This window comes from Cyprinus carpio, chromosome B5 (assembly GCF_018340385.1).
Source record: "Cyprinus carpio isolate SPL01 chromosome B5, ASM1834038v1, whole genome shotgun sequence".
Lineage (NCBI taxonomy): Eukaryota > Metazoa > Chordata > Actinopteri > Cypriniformes > Cyprinidae > Cyprinus > Cyprinus carpio.
In genome coordinates, this window is record NC_056601.1 from 5,557,760 (window position 1) to 5,570,940 (window position 13,181).

A 13,181-nucleotide genomic window follows, 5' to 3' on the forward strand; every position below is an offset into this window, starting at 1 on the left:
CAGTGAAAACATCATGCAAAGTATCAGAAAGGCATTCCAAAAAACCCTTCTCTCAGTTAACCTCCCATATACCCTTGAGGGACACACTCCTTTCGGATCATGTGACCACATTCTTCCCAGCAAAATGGAACGTTATCGCTCATTGCAAAAGAAGGTCAAGCATTGTCTTGGAGCGAATGAGTTAGAGATGCCCTGAAAACAGAACATTTGGCTAATAGTGATAATACTGATTATTATGTAATATGCAATAAGATGGGCAATTTGATTACGGTTTAATTTTCATCTCATGGCGTAAGTCAGCATAAAATTTGTTTTGCCTGTTTTTTAAGTGGGAATGTAATGGAAATTCACCCTATCTAAATGCATCTTAATGTCTTATTCTAAACAATTCATCCATGTGTTTTATATATATTTTTTAAATGCAATAACTCGATTTTCCAGTGAAATGTCAGACTTCTCCCTGGTGATGTATGCCGGACTCTCTAATTATTTAGTCCACTTAAACCCCGCTGCTTTATTACAATTGTGTTATTGAGTAAGTGTTTAAGAAGAAAAACACAGGAGGGGAAGATAGATGTGTGACTCATCGCAAGTAGAGGAAGGAGTGGGGGGGGTGCTGTGACCGAGTGCAATTTATGAAGGCCATTACACTTTTACGTGTTTTAGTGCTGCAGATGACAGGACTGTATGTGTGGTGATGGAGGTGGGGGTTCTATTGCTCTCAGTAAAACTAACACATCAGCAGAACACATCCAAGGCACATCCTAAAGAAGCCTCTGCATTTCCTTCAGAGTGTAGTGACAACACTACAGGGAGCTGAGTTCTTCAGAAGTGATTGATTAATGTGTCTCTTAGTAATAATGCACAAGTCTGCATGACAGCAAGATCAGTTCGATCCAGCCCAGAGAGATGAAGAGGTGTGCATGTGAGCAGCATCATCTCAACCCAAGGGACATCGACTTAGTGTGTCAGAAACAGACTCGCTGGACGCTTGGATGACTCACATAGATGTCAGCTCAGAGATCCTCGAGAAGGAGAAGTACAGGAAGGCTAGGCAAAACAGACTGAATGCATTGTGATGCACCAGAATATCTTAATTGGATAGTGATTGTTTCTGTTCAAAATGAGATCTGATATAACATTACTATTTTACTTTAATTAAAGAACAAATATGAATTGGCAGCTGACCCGCTTAAGGAAAAAAGCATGAGCCTTGTTACAGGAGTAGAAAATCTCCTCTGTACTGAGCATATTACAACAGGGCTTTATCTCCCAGTACTTTCTCTTCCCCCACTCAGATTATTATAACAACCTACTTCTTCACTAATTGAACCACAGGAAATGATATGAAGTCTAATGACGCACTGAAAAGAAAATCCTTGGCCAAAACCAAAAATTCTGAACATACTGGGGAGAAAACATACAGTACACCAAAAATGCAAATAATAAAAGTAGACTTTGTTTGGAATAAATAAAATATGATGAAAAAAAAAACAATGATACTTTTATTCAGCAATGATAATAATAAATTATGTTCTTTTAAACTTTCTGTTCATCAAAGATTCCTGAAAGAAAATCTATCAGTTTTCACAAAGGCAATAATAATAGTTTCATGAGAACGTAATTAGAATGTTTTCTGAAGGATCATGTGGCAATGAAGACTGAAGGAATGGCCGATGAAAATTCAGCCTTGTCATAAATTACATTTTAAAATGAATTTAAATAGAAAACAGTTATTTTACATTGCAATTATGTCACAACATTAAGTTTTTACTGTATTTTTAATTAAATAAATGGCCTTGATGAGCATCTTTCAAATCGTACAGGCCCCAATTGTTTTTTTTTTTATGATAAATTACAAATAAATAAAAATATTGATGCAATATTGTGCAAAACACTGTAGAATTGTGCATTATCAATATAATATTGTATTGGCTAATTGCACAATATTTTAATACAGTTTTTTTAATATATAAAATGACTCCAAGGGGATTGATTGTTAGACTGATATCAGCTGAAAATAAGAAAACGCTGATACAGAAGCCACCTAGAAAGTGTGAGTCAGCTGCTCTCTGCATTTAAGCGCTGTAGGATGTTGTAATTGTGCATATTTATTATAGCAGCATGCAGCAGATTTGCTTGAAAGATTGGTACAAATCTTTTAATTCACTCGAATATATTGACCACTAATGGTCTAATAAAAATGTAGGCATAAAATAAACACTTTAAGTAGGCTACATCTGTATTTGAGCAGTAGTGCTGTGTTGTGCACATGGTCAGGCCAGGAATACAGGTTCACGTCTAAATCACAGCCCATGCTATCTCATTCCCTATGCTGTCCAGTAAATAAGAGTCCAGAAGTCTCTCTACTACAACTTAAAAGGTTTTCCTTTCTTTTGTGAAACACAAAGGAAGATATTTTCTTTAAAAAAAAAATTGTCCAAATGAAAATATCTTACTTTGTGTATAACATAAGCCATACAGTCTGCAACAACATGAGGGTGAATAAATGATAACAGAAATTTAGTTTTCAGGTGAACAACACCTTTAACTAGACTTCACCAAAGAACAGTTAGGCTACATTCCTAAAAATACCAAGGAATTATCAAGAAGCCATTTCATTAGCTGCTTGACTACAGTTGTACTCCATGACGCTATCACGATGACCCTCGTGACCATCTGATAACCATTCATTCTAGATCACAGTTGGTGCACAATACAGCTCTGATAGCACAAAGGCTCTCAAATACACTCCTTGAATGTCTTCAGTATGCCTTGTTACATTCACGTACTGTATTACTAATAAAACATTTGGTTTGTATAATTTTGAAGATCGAATGTTTTAGGATATACCAAAATACTGCCTTCAAGTGCACCTTGGAAACTCATATCTCTGAGTGAGGCACTTGCTAAATGACATCATCCATTCAAGTCAGAGACATAACACAGAAGTAGCCTAAACAAAACAAAACATCTTCGAATTCAAAAATAATGAAAATTATTCCCATCTGTAACATATTTATATATAGTACACAGCATACATTATGCATATATGTTATTAACCCAATTAAAGATCAGTGTGTGATCTATTATGTTTTAAACTTGTAACTGGCTCAGAACTAATTGCGATATTTCCGACTCTACTTGTAGGGCACATAAAGCAAATAAGCTTACTTGGCGACTATTTTTGCAACATCCCGGGCAGCTATTTTTTCATAAATATTGTGACCTTCAAGTGGAGTTGAAAATATAATAATTATAAGTTCTGAGCACATGAATGACCAAGCAAAGATGTACTGTATTTACAATTGGAAAACTCAGAATTCAGTTGAGATGAGACATTGAGAGGGCCGTCCTTTGGGCAGTGCAAACTTTGAGGGGGCCCCACGGTGAACGGGCTTTCAAGGTTTGCTATACATTTATTTGTGATACCATGTATAAAGAAGTGATAGAAATTAATTCTGATGTAGTTATTTGGGTTTAATGTTCACAGTATATGGGTGAATGACGGATAAGGATTTAAAATGTGAAAAAAAATAAAACTGGCAAAAAAATTTAATTTTAGGACTTTCTATACTTATTAGAGTGTTGTGTATGTAATGCAATGATATTTACACATTTCAAGAATGTAATTAACCATTTTTTTTGGTGAAACAGATCTTTTTCCCCATGAAAATGTCATTCCTGGGTAACGTAATGAATTTTTAAATTCATTACATTTCTACCATTGTTGGCATATACAAATGTACTGATCTCCATATTTGGAGCTCAACAAACAATTAGTGCTCGGAAAACTACATTTTAATCACAATTAATATAATCAATTTGGGATTTCATATAGACACGGGCTCATTTTTGGCTGCTGCTAAGTCAAAATTCAGAACCAAATAAAAAAAAAAACCTGGAAAATGTTTACAAATGTTTTCCAATAAAGTAAATAAGACTTATTTTATCATTAACTCAACAAAAAAACTGAATTTGTGTAATTTAACACACAAATATGGGTTAAATGAATTGCCCATGTCATTGTTAGCCGGAATGACATACTTTTAGTTTGTATGAATTTATGATATATTTTTCATGGTTGAATTAAGGATAATGATTTGTATAATTTCTCTTTCCAACAGCTAAAACATTTAGGCTTATTTCAAATGAGTGTGAACCTATTTCGATTAATATTTCAAGTTTGCTTGTTACTGACACAATATTATTCCACTGAATCATCACCATAATACCTTGCTCTCTTTTTTGCAAGATACTCAGCCCTAGCTTCTGCATCTGTGTTTATCCTGGCTCTGAACCGTCTCTGCCTCTCTTTATTAGACAGAGGCATCTGGAAGAACAGAATTGACCTTAAAACACCAGAAGCTATACAAAAGTTTTAAAATGGGTAACACTTTATAATAAAGGCACACTATTAATCATTAGTTAAACATTAGTAAAGAGTTAATTCATCATTTATAAAAAAAAGCATTAATAGACATTAATAAGCAGTTTATAAATACAGCTATAAATGCTTTATTCTTGATTTAACTATAATGTGTTTAATAATTGTATTTTCATACTTTAATTTCATACTTATGGATAGGCTTATAAATCAAGCATTAAGCATGTATAGCTGCATTTATAAAATTCTTATTAATGTTTAGTAATGCTTTATAAATGAATTAACTGTTTAATGATGCTTTACTAATGATTAATAACGTGTAGTTAAGTATTACCAAATGTGGCTATATTAATAAAAATGATTACATTATTCATGATTTGACCATTAACATTACAAAAGTTCAATTCAATGATAATTGAATGTGAATCATATGAAATCAAGATGAATTACAGCAAAAATACGGCAAAAAACATACAATTATGTAAATAATGTTAATGTTAATAATGTAACTATAATAACTATACCTAAAAGTTTACAAATGTTAATTAAAAACTAGATTGTTATGCCTATGTCATTCTGGATAACGGATGACATGTCCTGGCTAACAGAGGTTTTTTGTTATCCAAGAATGACATGTTGTTATCCAGGAATGACAAAGTAAATATTTTTCTTTATAATCAGGCACTAATTTAACCACCTATGGAAAACTACAACTTAGCCATCATCGCTTTAAGTTAATCTTTTAGATCAAATAGATAGTTTTTTAATATAAAAACATCATAAATAGTTTATCAGTGTTATCCAAAAGGACACATGATATTGCTACAAAGTGCATCAGTGACCGAAAAGGTCAAAATATCAACATTTTAAGAGACGCTTACTCACATTTGCACATGTTCTGGTGCTCCTTCAGGGTCTTCTTTTTGATACAATATTATGTCACATGACATACCACAATGCATTATGGTCTAAAATGGTCATTGGTGTCTGTTATCCAGGAATGACATTACAGAAATCACAATTTGGGGACAAAAGTCTTTCTGTCTTTAAAATGTAATTAAGCTTAGTATTATAACCATATTTGCAGGTATCGTTTTAAAACATCAATACAATTATGCCCAAGTAGATTTTAAATATTTTTATTTTTTACATTTTTATTGTATTTTTGTATTAAGATTTTAAGCCGGGACAGTTACCCGGAATGACATTTTGGGACTTTTGAGCTCAGTAGATCCTTAAAGATTAATTATTTATAATGAATTCTCACATGAGTATTTAAAGAGGGGAAAGTTGAGTCATTTAATGAAATCCATTTAAAAATGTATACATTTTTAATATTATGAATAAGCTTTGGACACCAGAATTGACACGCCACGTCATTGACCCATATATGACTAGATGCATGTTATGTTTTTGACTTGAATGCATGATATGTCATAATAAGGAATGCCTGATTGGAAGGTACGAGCTTCCCAGATGCATTTGAAGGCACTGTATGTTCTGTGTATCAACCTGAACAGAAAATTATGAAAATGTTCAAAACTATTTGTTAAATGATGGTTCGATATTAAAATATATTACAAATAAGCAATAAAATCTAACAACAAAGCTATCCTACATTCTGCTTCTTTATCTTCTTTTTTCCCGGCTGTTAGACCTAACACGAATGCATATTCTAGAATAAACACAGCTGATTGGCTCTGAAAACTGCAAGGGCTGCAAGGTAATGGTGCGTTTCCACTGGCACGTAGCGAGCACTTCGGAGCAAGCGTTTTCAATTTATTCCTATGGAAATTGAGATTAAACGCTCACACAGTGCATTACGGGATTGAAAGCGATGCAGAGAAAGCGTTGAGAGTGGCCGAGTGTCAAAAAGTTTGGGCATTCCTCGACTTGATGCCAATTTTCAGCGAAAAATGCTGGGCGACAACCAATCGCTGTGAAAAGGAGATAAAAATTGTTTTTATAGGCGTGCTCTGCCCTAAATTTGACACGCACCAAAGCAATGGTGTTGTAGCATTGCAGATTTGACGCTGTAGTGGAAATGCACCATAAATGCAAGTCTTAACTTCCATAGGAATTAATTGAAAACAGCGGAAATGCACTGTGACAGTCTACAATTGTGATAATGACAATTAGGATTTTTCTTATACATGTTTCCAGGAAGTCCATTTACTCCTCCTTCAACTGGGAGAAAGTCCAACATGCACTTGTTGGAAACAATGTAGACTGGCAATATTTTAGAAACTGCAGAATCACCAGCAGTAGGATACTTTATGACAATTATAATCTTTATAGCTCAAAGAACATATATTAAATTTTCCTGTATCCATATCGTAACCCTAGTCACGTAATGAGCAATCACTTACACATTTCAATGGGAATATCTCTGCTTGACTAAATCATTAAATGTTTCTCTAAAGTCTCTGTCCCAGATGAAAGATTGGCATCGTGAAACAATCGTGGCGATTTCTGTGATCATGGCTCCTAATCGGTGGTCCTGTGTCATACAGTGAGAGAGGTTCAAAGAACCTTACCTCTAGCTTTTATTCCTTCCTCTTTCGCCGCTTCCACTTTTTTTCAGCACACACAAGAAATACAACAACTGAAGTGTGATTTATCATGCGTTTTGTTTTATTACTAGCAAATGCTGATGAGGTTTTATTCATCTTTAGGAACGTGAGTTGTAGTGTACAAGTCAACAGGTGTCAACATCGTATGGTCTACACACATGTCCTACCCAAGCTTATTAGATCCATGTTGCACAGTGTGACATGCAGTGATCTTATAGGATATTGCTAAAATCATGCAGTGTGTTTTGGGCTTTATGTGACAGACCTTGATGCGGTAATGAAGCAATTAAAAGACAGCAGTAATTAGGATTTTTTTGTGACAGTTACCTCATGTGATCCACCTGTCTTCCTGACACAAGGGGAGAAATGAAACATGATTACCCCTGCTGGCTCAAGTGCCTCTTGAACAACAGGTGTTAATGGCCAAGCTCACAGGTGACACGTGAAGGTGGTTTAAATTTTAAAAAGATACTGTAACACTGCATACATAAGCTTCACATCAGATATCTCAGACCCTGTCATTCGAGATGCTGTCACAAAAAAAAAAAAAAAAAGTGTGCTATGTGATGTGTGTGTGTGCATTACCGCGTCTGTCCCAAACACGCATTTGTATGCAGATAAAGCCACATACATATATAGAAAAAAAGAGTGTATTTTTCCGTGGCTCACACACACACACATATAAATTAATTCTTTATTAATATAAATTAATATGCGAAAAATTGGCTTTCTTTTTCAAATATTTAAGGGAAGCTGGTTACCATGGTGAATGTTTGTAAGGGATGTTTTAGTTTGTTGCGTGTACGCTGGCTAAAGCTAACGCTGGCTAACACATCTGTAGCTGGCCAGAGGCTGAATATGGACCAGAATAAATTAACGTTACAGTTGACCAAGTTCACCATAAAGACGAGCCATATATATGATCAAACCTAAAGTTGAAGGACACGCCCACACACACGCAAAAGTAGGTTGTCAGATATTAAAGTGCAGCGACTCTCATAAAGCGTCACAGCCTCGCTATACGAGAATATCAGTTGACGTTAGCATAAGCGCTAGCTGACGCGCTAATAAAAACAGCGTACTGTTGTCATTTAATAAGAGACAGGCTTTTATCCGCTAGTAATGACTTCAAGAACCTGGTTTAAAAAGAAACACATAGTGGTGGCGAGGCCGCGAGGGTTTATAAAGGCGGACTGGCATCTGTCCACATTAGAGACGCGCTCATAAAGTCCCGTGTGTGGTTTTGACAGCTCTTACGACCTGCTTTGACATGACAGATCCCTACACTGGTCGGCCACACAACAGCATACTAACACAGCCCAGTGTAGCCTACATATATTGCATTCTAAATGAATGACATCTACACGTGCATATGGAAGACGCATTATTTACCTGTAATAGGACAGCAGCCCGTTGCTGAGCACGAACCATCTGCGCTGGTAACCTTTGATGTAGTTAGTCCATTTAAAGAGCCAGCCTTTGTAGGTGTCCGAGCCCGGGGCTGGTGTCCCGCTCGCTGGCGTGGACGCGGCACTCTTGCCCTGCTCGCTCATGCTCCTCCTGCCCCGGTCCACTGCCACAGACTGATGATGTCGCCGCCGCCGCCGCTGTTTGCAGGATAAGCACGGAACTGCGGTGAGAAAGGACACGATCCTGCCGGGGCCACTGCAGGGAGCGGCCACTCTCCCCATAAAACTCACCGCCGATACTCTGAGATGGACGGGCTATCAGAGGAGGAGGAGGGTCTGGGGCAGGGAGAAAGAAACAGCACACTCCCCCCTCTTTCTCTCCCCAAAGACAGAGAGATGAAAAACAGCGAGTTGGAGAGCAGGAGCGACCACCACTGGCGCGAGAGGAGAGCGAAATCACCCGCGCACTTCATACGCTCATAGTTTGTCATCCAGTCGCTCACATTTTACTCTACATTATCCACGTGAATTACAAACATACTAGTAAATATTGAGCGATACAAAACATGGGCTCGATAATAAAGAGTATTTAAAATGCTTACTATTATTATAGACACTTCTATATGTTATACTTATAGAGAATTATATTATTTATTTTATGTGTTAATGTTATGTAAATTTACATTTAATCAATATCACGTGCTGTTGGACTCTAATTAACTTCACTGTTAATAGTTAAAAGTGAGTAACGCGTTTCAGACCATTTCTTCTGGTAAATTCTTGTCAGAGAATATATTCTATGAAACAGTAAGTGTATAGGCCTAAAGGCAATTCAGAGAATTGTTTCTAAACGCATAAATATTAAAACTGGATTGTTGAAAAACGTTACAAAGACTGAATTGCGGAGGTAGACCGTTAAACAGACGAGGTTTTTTTGTGTGTGTGTTCATGTTTTTTGGGCGGGCCTGACATCATGTCTCGATGATGCACTGGAGCCTCTGAGCATGGCATCTCCCCTAAAACTATAACTAGTCTAGACTAGAGTATGAGCAAGCATCAATGGTTTGGCCTACACGTGTCTACACCAAGCGGCAACCTCCTGCTCTCTCTCTGAAGCCAACAAGTGAGTTAAAGTGTAATTCATCGACTGGCCGCTAGAGGGATTCAATCCCATAGACACCCCATGTTAAAATACCAAACTTTACACAAAAAAAAAAAAACGTTTACAGCCAGGTTCAAAAAAAGATTTTGGTCTATATAGCTAATTTTGCCCTTCATGACCACTGTGGGGTTCTGCATAATTAAGGGAGTGGCCACTTGAGTGACAGGTGGATTGCTGCTGCTGATACTGCCGTAGAGCTAGGTGGGCGTGTCTTCAGCAACCAGCTCCCTCCTTTTTGCCCATTTTCGATTATCCGGGAGTGACGCGCGGTGACGTGCTGCCAAGATGGCGATGGCCTGCTCTGCCCACTTTGAGATTCAAAAACGCTCTTCAGGAATCTATGGGTGACGTCACGGACACTATGTCCATGTTTTTATACAGTCTATGATCTACACCAGCCGTGAGCGGCGCAACACAACAAAATAATTACCTATTTTATAATATGTCTACACTGGATGTGGCGCGGCGCTACAGACAAATACATTCGTTCTATTTATGAGATACTGACAGAAAGTTCAAATGATTTTCAATGGTCGCTTTGTCATGACGTTAGTTACACCAGCCTATAGTTTGCTAGCTAGCTATGCCTTCCTCACATTGATTCATATTACCTGTCCCTGTTGTATGGCTGTGTAAATCCAATTAAGCTGATAGAGGACGCATCCATTCAGGTTGTATCGGTGTGGACGGTTGAGAGAGGCGGCAGCTCTCCCTCGAGTGGGCGTGGTTTCAGTACAGACAGCGGACACGCACTTAATTTGACAACTTATTTTATTTACATGGCGGTTCTTTATATTAAAATTTGGGTGGTTTAATAACACATTTTTTTGTAGAGTGACAAACTCAGAAAACATGTTTAATATTAATATTGCTTTACACGGAAGTGACTTAAACTGTGTTTCGTCAACTGTGCCGCTAGAGGCTGGCTGCAAAAGGGATTCAATCCCATATACTCCCCATGTTAAAATTCAGAAAAAAAAAAAAAACGTTTACAGCCTGGTTCAAAAAATGATTTTGGTCTAAATAGCTAATTTTGCCCTTCATGACAACTCTGAGGGGGTGATTTTTTTTTATAACTCATCCATTTAAATTATATTAAGCCTTATAGTTCTGCATAATTAAGGGCGCGGCTACTTGAGTGGCAGGTGGATTGCCGCTGCTGTCACCACCATCAAGCTTTAGGGTTGGAGAACTCAATCCAATTGTAAGCTTCCGGATTTTGCTGCATCCCTTCTAGCCACAACTGCAAATTTCGCTCCACGCTTCACATTCACTCCGGATTGCTCACATTTTCTGGTGTCAACAAATCTGCCACCCTCTTATTGGAACGCTGCTTTTTTTTTTTTTTTTTTAGTTAGTTAAGAAAAAACTGTCTTCTTTAAATGCTGTCATCTTTTTCTGTTCACCAGTGCATTCATTGAACATAAATGTGTGTTGGAAGTGTGTGTAAACATCCATCCCATGATGATAAAAATCCACCCAGGGTTTTTTTTTTAAAATCCCTATTTTAAAATCCCCTTTCTCAAATCAGGCTGTTCTGAGATTCCTGTCAGAATGACGTAGTTCTGCACAGGCCCCTCCCATGATAGTTGATTGACAAGGCCGTCCTACCTTAGACCCGCCCTAATTGAGCTGTGTCCGCCATTGTGTCGACTCCGGTGCAGGGGAAGACAAGATTGTCTCCAATTGAGGTGTTTTGTTGTTGGATGTAATAATGAACATAGCAGTCATCATTTACTCCTGACATCTGAGCCACTGAAGAAGCAGAGGATTAAGGTTACTTTCGTTTTTTAAGGGAATGTGCCGATCCCCAATCTGCCTAAATGCGTCTATGTTCGTGCGAATCATTTGTGATCGAGCTTCATCTACAGAAGTAAAGGTTTTTTATGAATCTTTGCAAATCGCCTTTCCTAATATGTGCTAGTAAGCAAGTTTAGTTTTTCGGCTAAAGTAAACAGTACTGCTCGTCACCCCACAGAAGACAAGGGCAGGGTCAGCAGAGCTCATTAGCATTTAAAGCAAATTGGACTAGAATGGATTGCTAAAAAAAGAGCTCATTTTGACAGGGTAAAAAAGGTGTTTTTTACACTACCATTGAGAAATTTTAACCAAAGTATGTTATAGACTTTTCATTAAGACCCTAAAGAATCATATCAACTTATATCAAATGGGCATCCGATGACCCCTTTAAAGTATTGTGATAAGTTTGTGTTCAGGTACTTCATAGAATAGGACATGGAGACTGAGGTCATGTGATGTTTTGTGATCTTTCACCGGTTGATGGCGCCACAGCATTTCAAGCAGTTGGTTTGGGATGCCAGACACAAGTGAATGAAATATTAAACAAAAGAGAAGAATACCTCAGGCATCTTTTGAAAGGGTTTATTCATTTTTCATTGATGAAACATCACAACTACTAAAAAGAAAACAAATATTTTTTTCCATTACAAAAAAACAGGTAGCCCTTTAAAATCTAAAAAAAAAAAAAAAACAGGCAGTCCTACCAAGACAATCCATATTCAGCAAGTCTGAATGTTTAGTCTAAAAAGCCTTTAACATTACTAGCACAGGACATATTCCACAAGAACATGACATCTGCTACATTGTCTAGTCCTCAGTCCACAACCATAGCACAACACCGTGTGGCATGCAAATGTATGAGCCCCTCTCTGCTGTTTTATAACACAAGCCTGACTTTTTCTCCATCACATACATTTAAACTACATGCTAAGCTTATTTCGCACTAACATTATACAAAAAGTCAAAATCAATGCTCAAGTACTGTTACAAAGATCTGCTTGTACTCACTCATGTAGGTACATCAGTGCAATTAACCCCTGAATGATTCTGGTTTTGCCAATTAAAGCATGCAGCTCCATTAAACAGAAAACAGATTCTTTATGATAAAAAAGTCTGAAGGATGACCCAAGTTGCTAACTTATTTATGTTTCCATCTGCTGACAGAAGTTCTTAGCTCTTTTGAGTCATGTAAGATGTGTACAAGTGCATAGATGGCTGTCAGAGTTGCATTTGTGAGGAAGGATGTTGATTTTTCTCCTTTGCACACTCTGAGAATATTATGTCTTATGACCTTCTTCTGTCATGGGAAAGCATTTGGGCTGGGACCATCAATTTTCTCTGTCTGACGAATTTCCACCTGTGTGCCAATGCTCCACAGTTTATTCCACAGTTTATAACAGAATAGGTGTAGCAGTGCGACAGCACTAGCTGTGAATCAAGACTTCCGCACAGCCAGCCAATCAATCGTGTTGGCTATCCGTACATCTACAGGATGTTCTCTGTTAGTTAATTTGAAGCTTGGGCCAAACATCTACCTGTTCTCTACGCTAGCAGAGAAAAAACAGTAGCCCAATCTCACTGCAGACACTAAAGCACTTTAATTTTAATGTATTCTGCATTCAGAAATACTCCAGAGAGGATGTGCACTGTCATCCACTACCATACAGACTGCAGTCCACTGCAGTAAAGGATGTAAGCCTCTTCTGCATCCTGGTTCAGCAGAAATCTTCAGGTTTAGGGAAACCCCAGAGGACTTGTTTCCTTTATCATCACTTTTCACAGCTTCTAGAGTGCCAGTGTTAGTACATTCTTCTCATTTCTTCAGTGATCTATATTTAGGAGGTAGGATG

At 37.4% G+C, this 13,181-nt stretch overlaps 1 protein-coding gene across 1 annotated transcript in view; it reads right to left on the minus strand.

The window, feature by feature from the left end:
* Positions 1-8,773, minus strand: part of LOC109090291 (oxysterol-binding protein 2-like) — a 55,140-nt gene extending 46,367 nt beyond the window's left edge. Inside the window, exon 1 of the mRNA XM_042723389.1 lies at positions 8,353-8,773. Coding sequence (XP_042579323.1) covers positions 8,353-8,651 — 299 coding nt within the window. The 5' untranslated portion in view covers positions 8,652-8,773. The remainder of the gene's footprint in view (positions 1-8,352) is intronic.
* Positions 8,774-13,181: the final 4,408 nt, after the last annotated feature.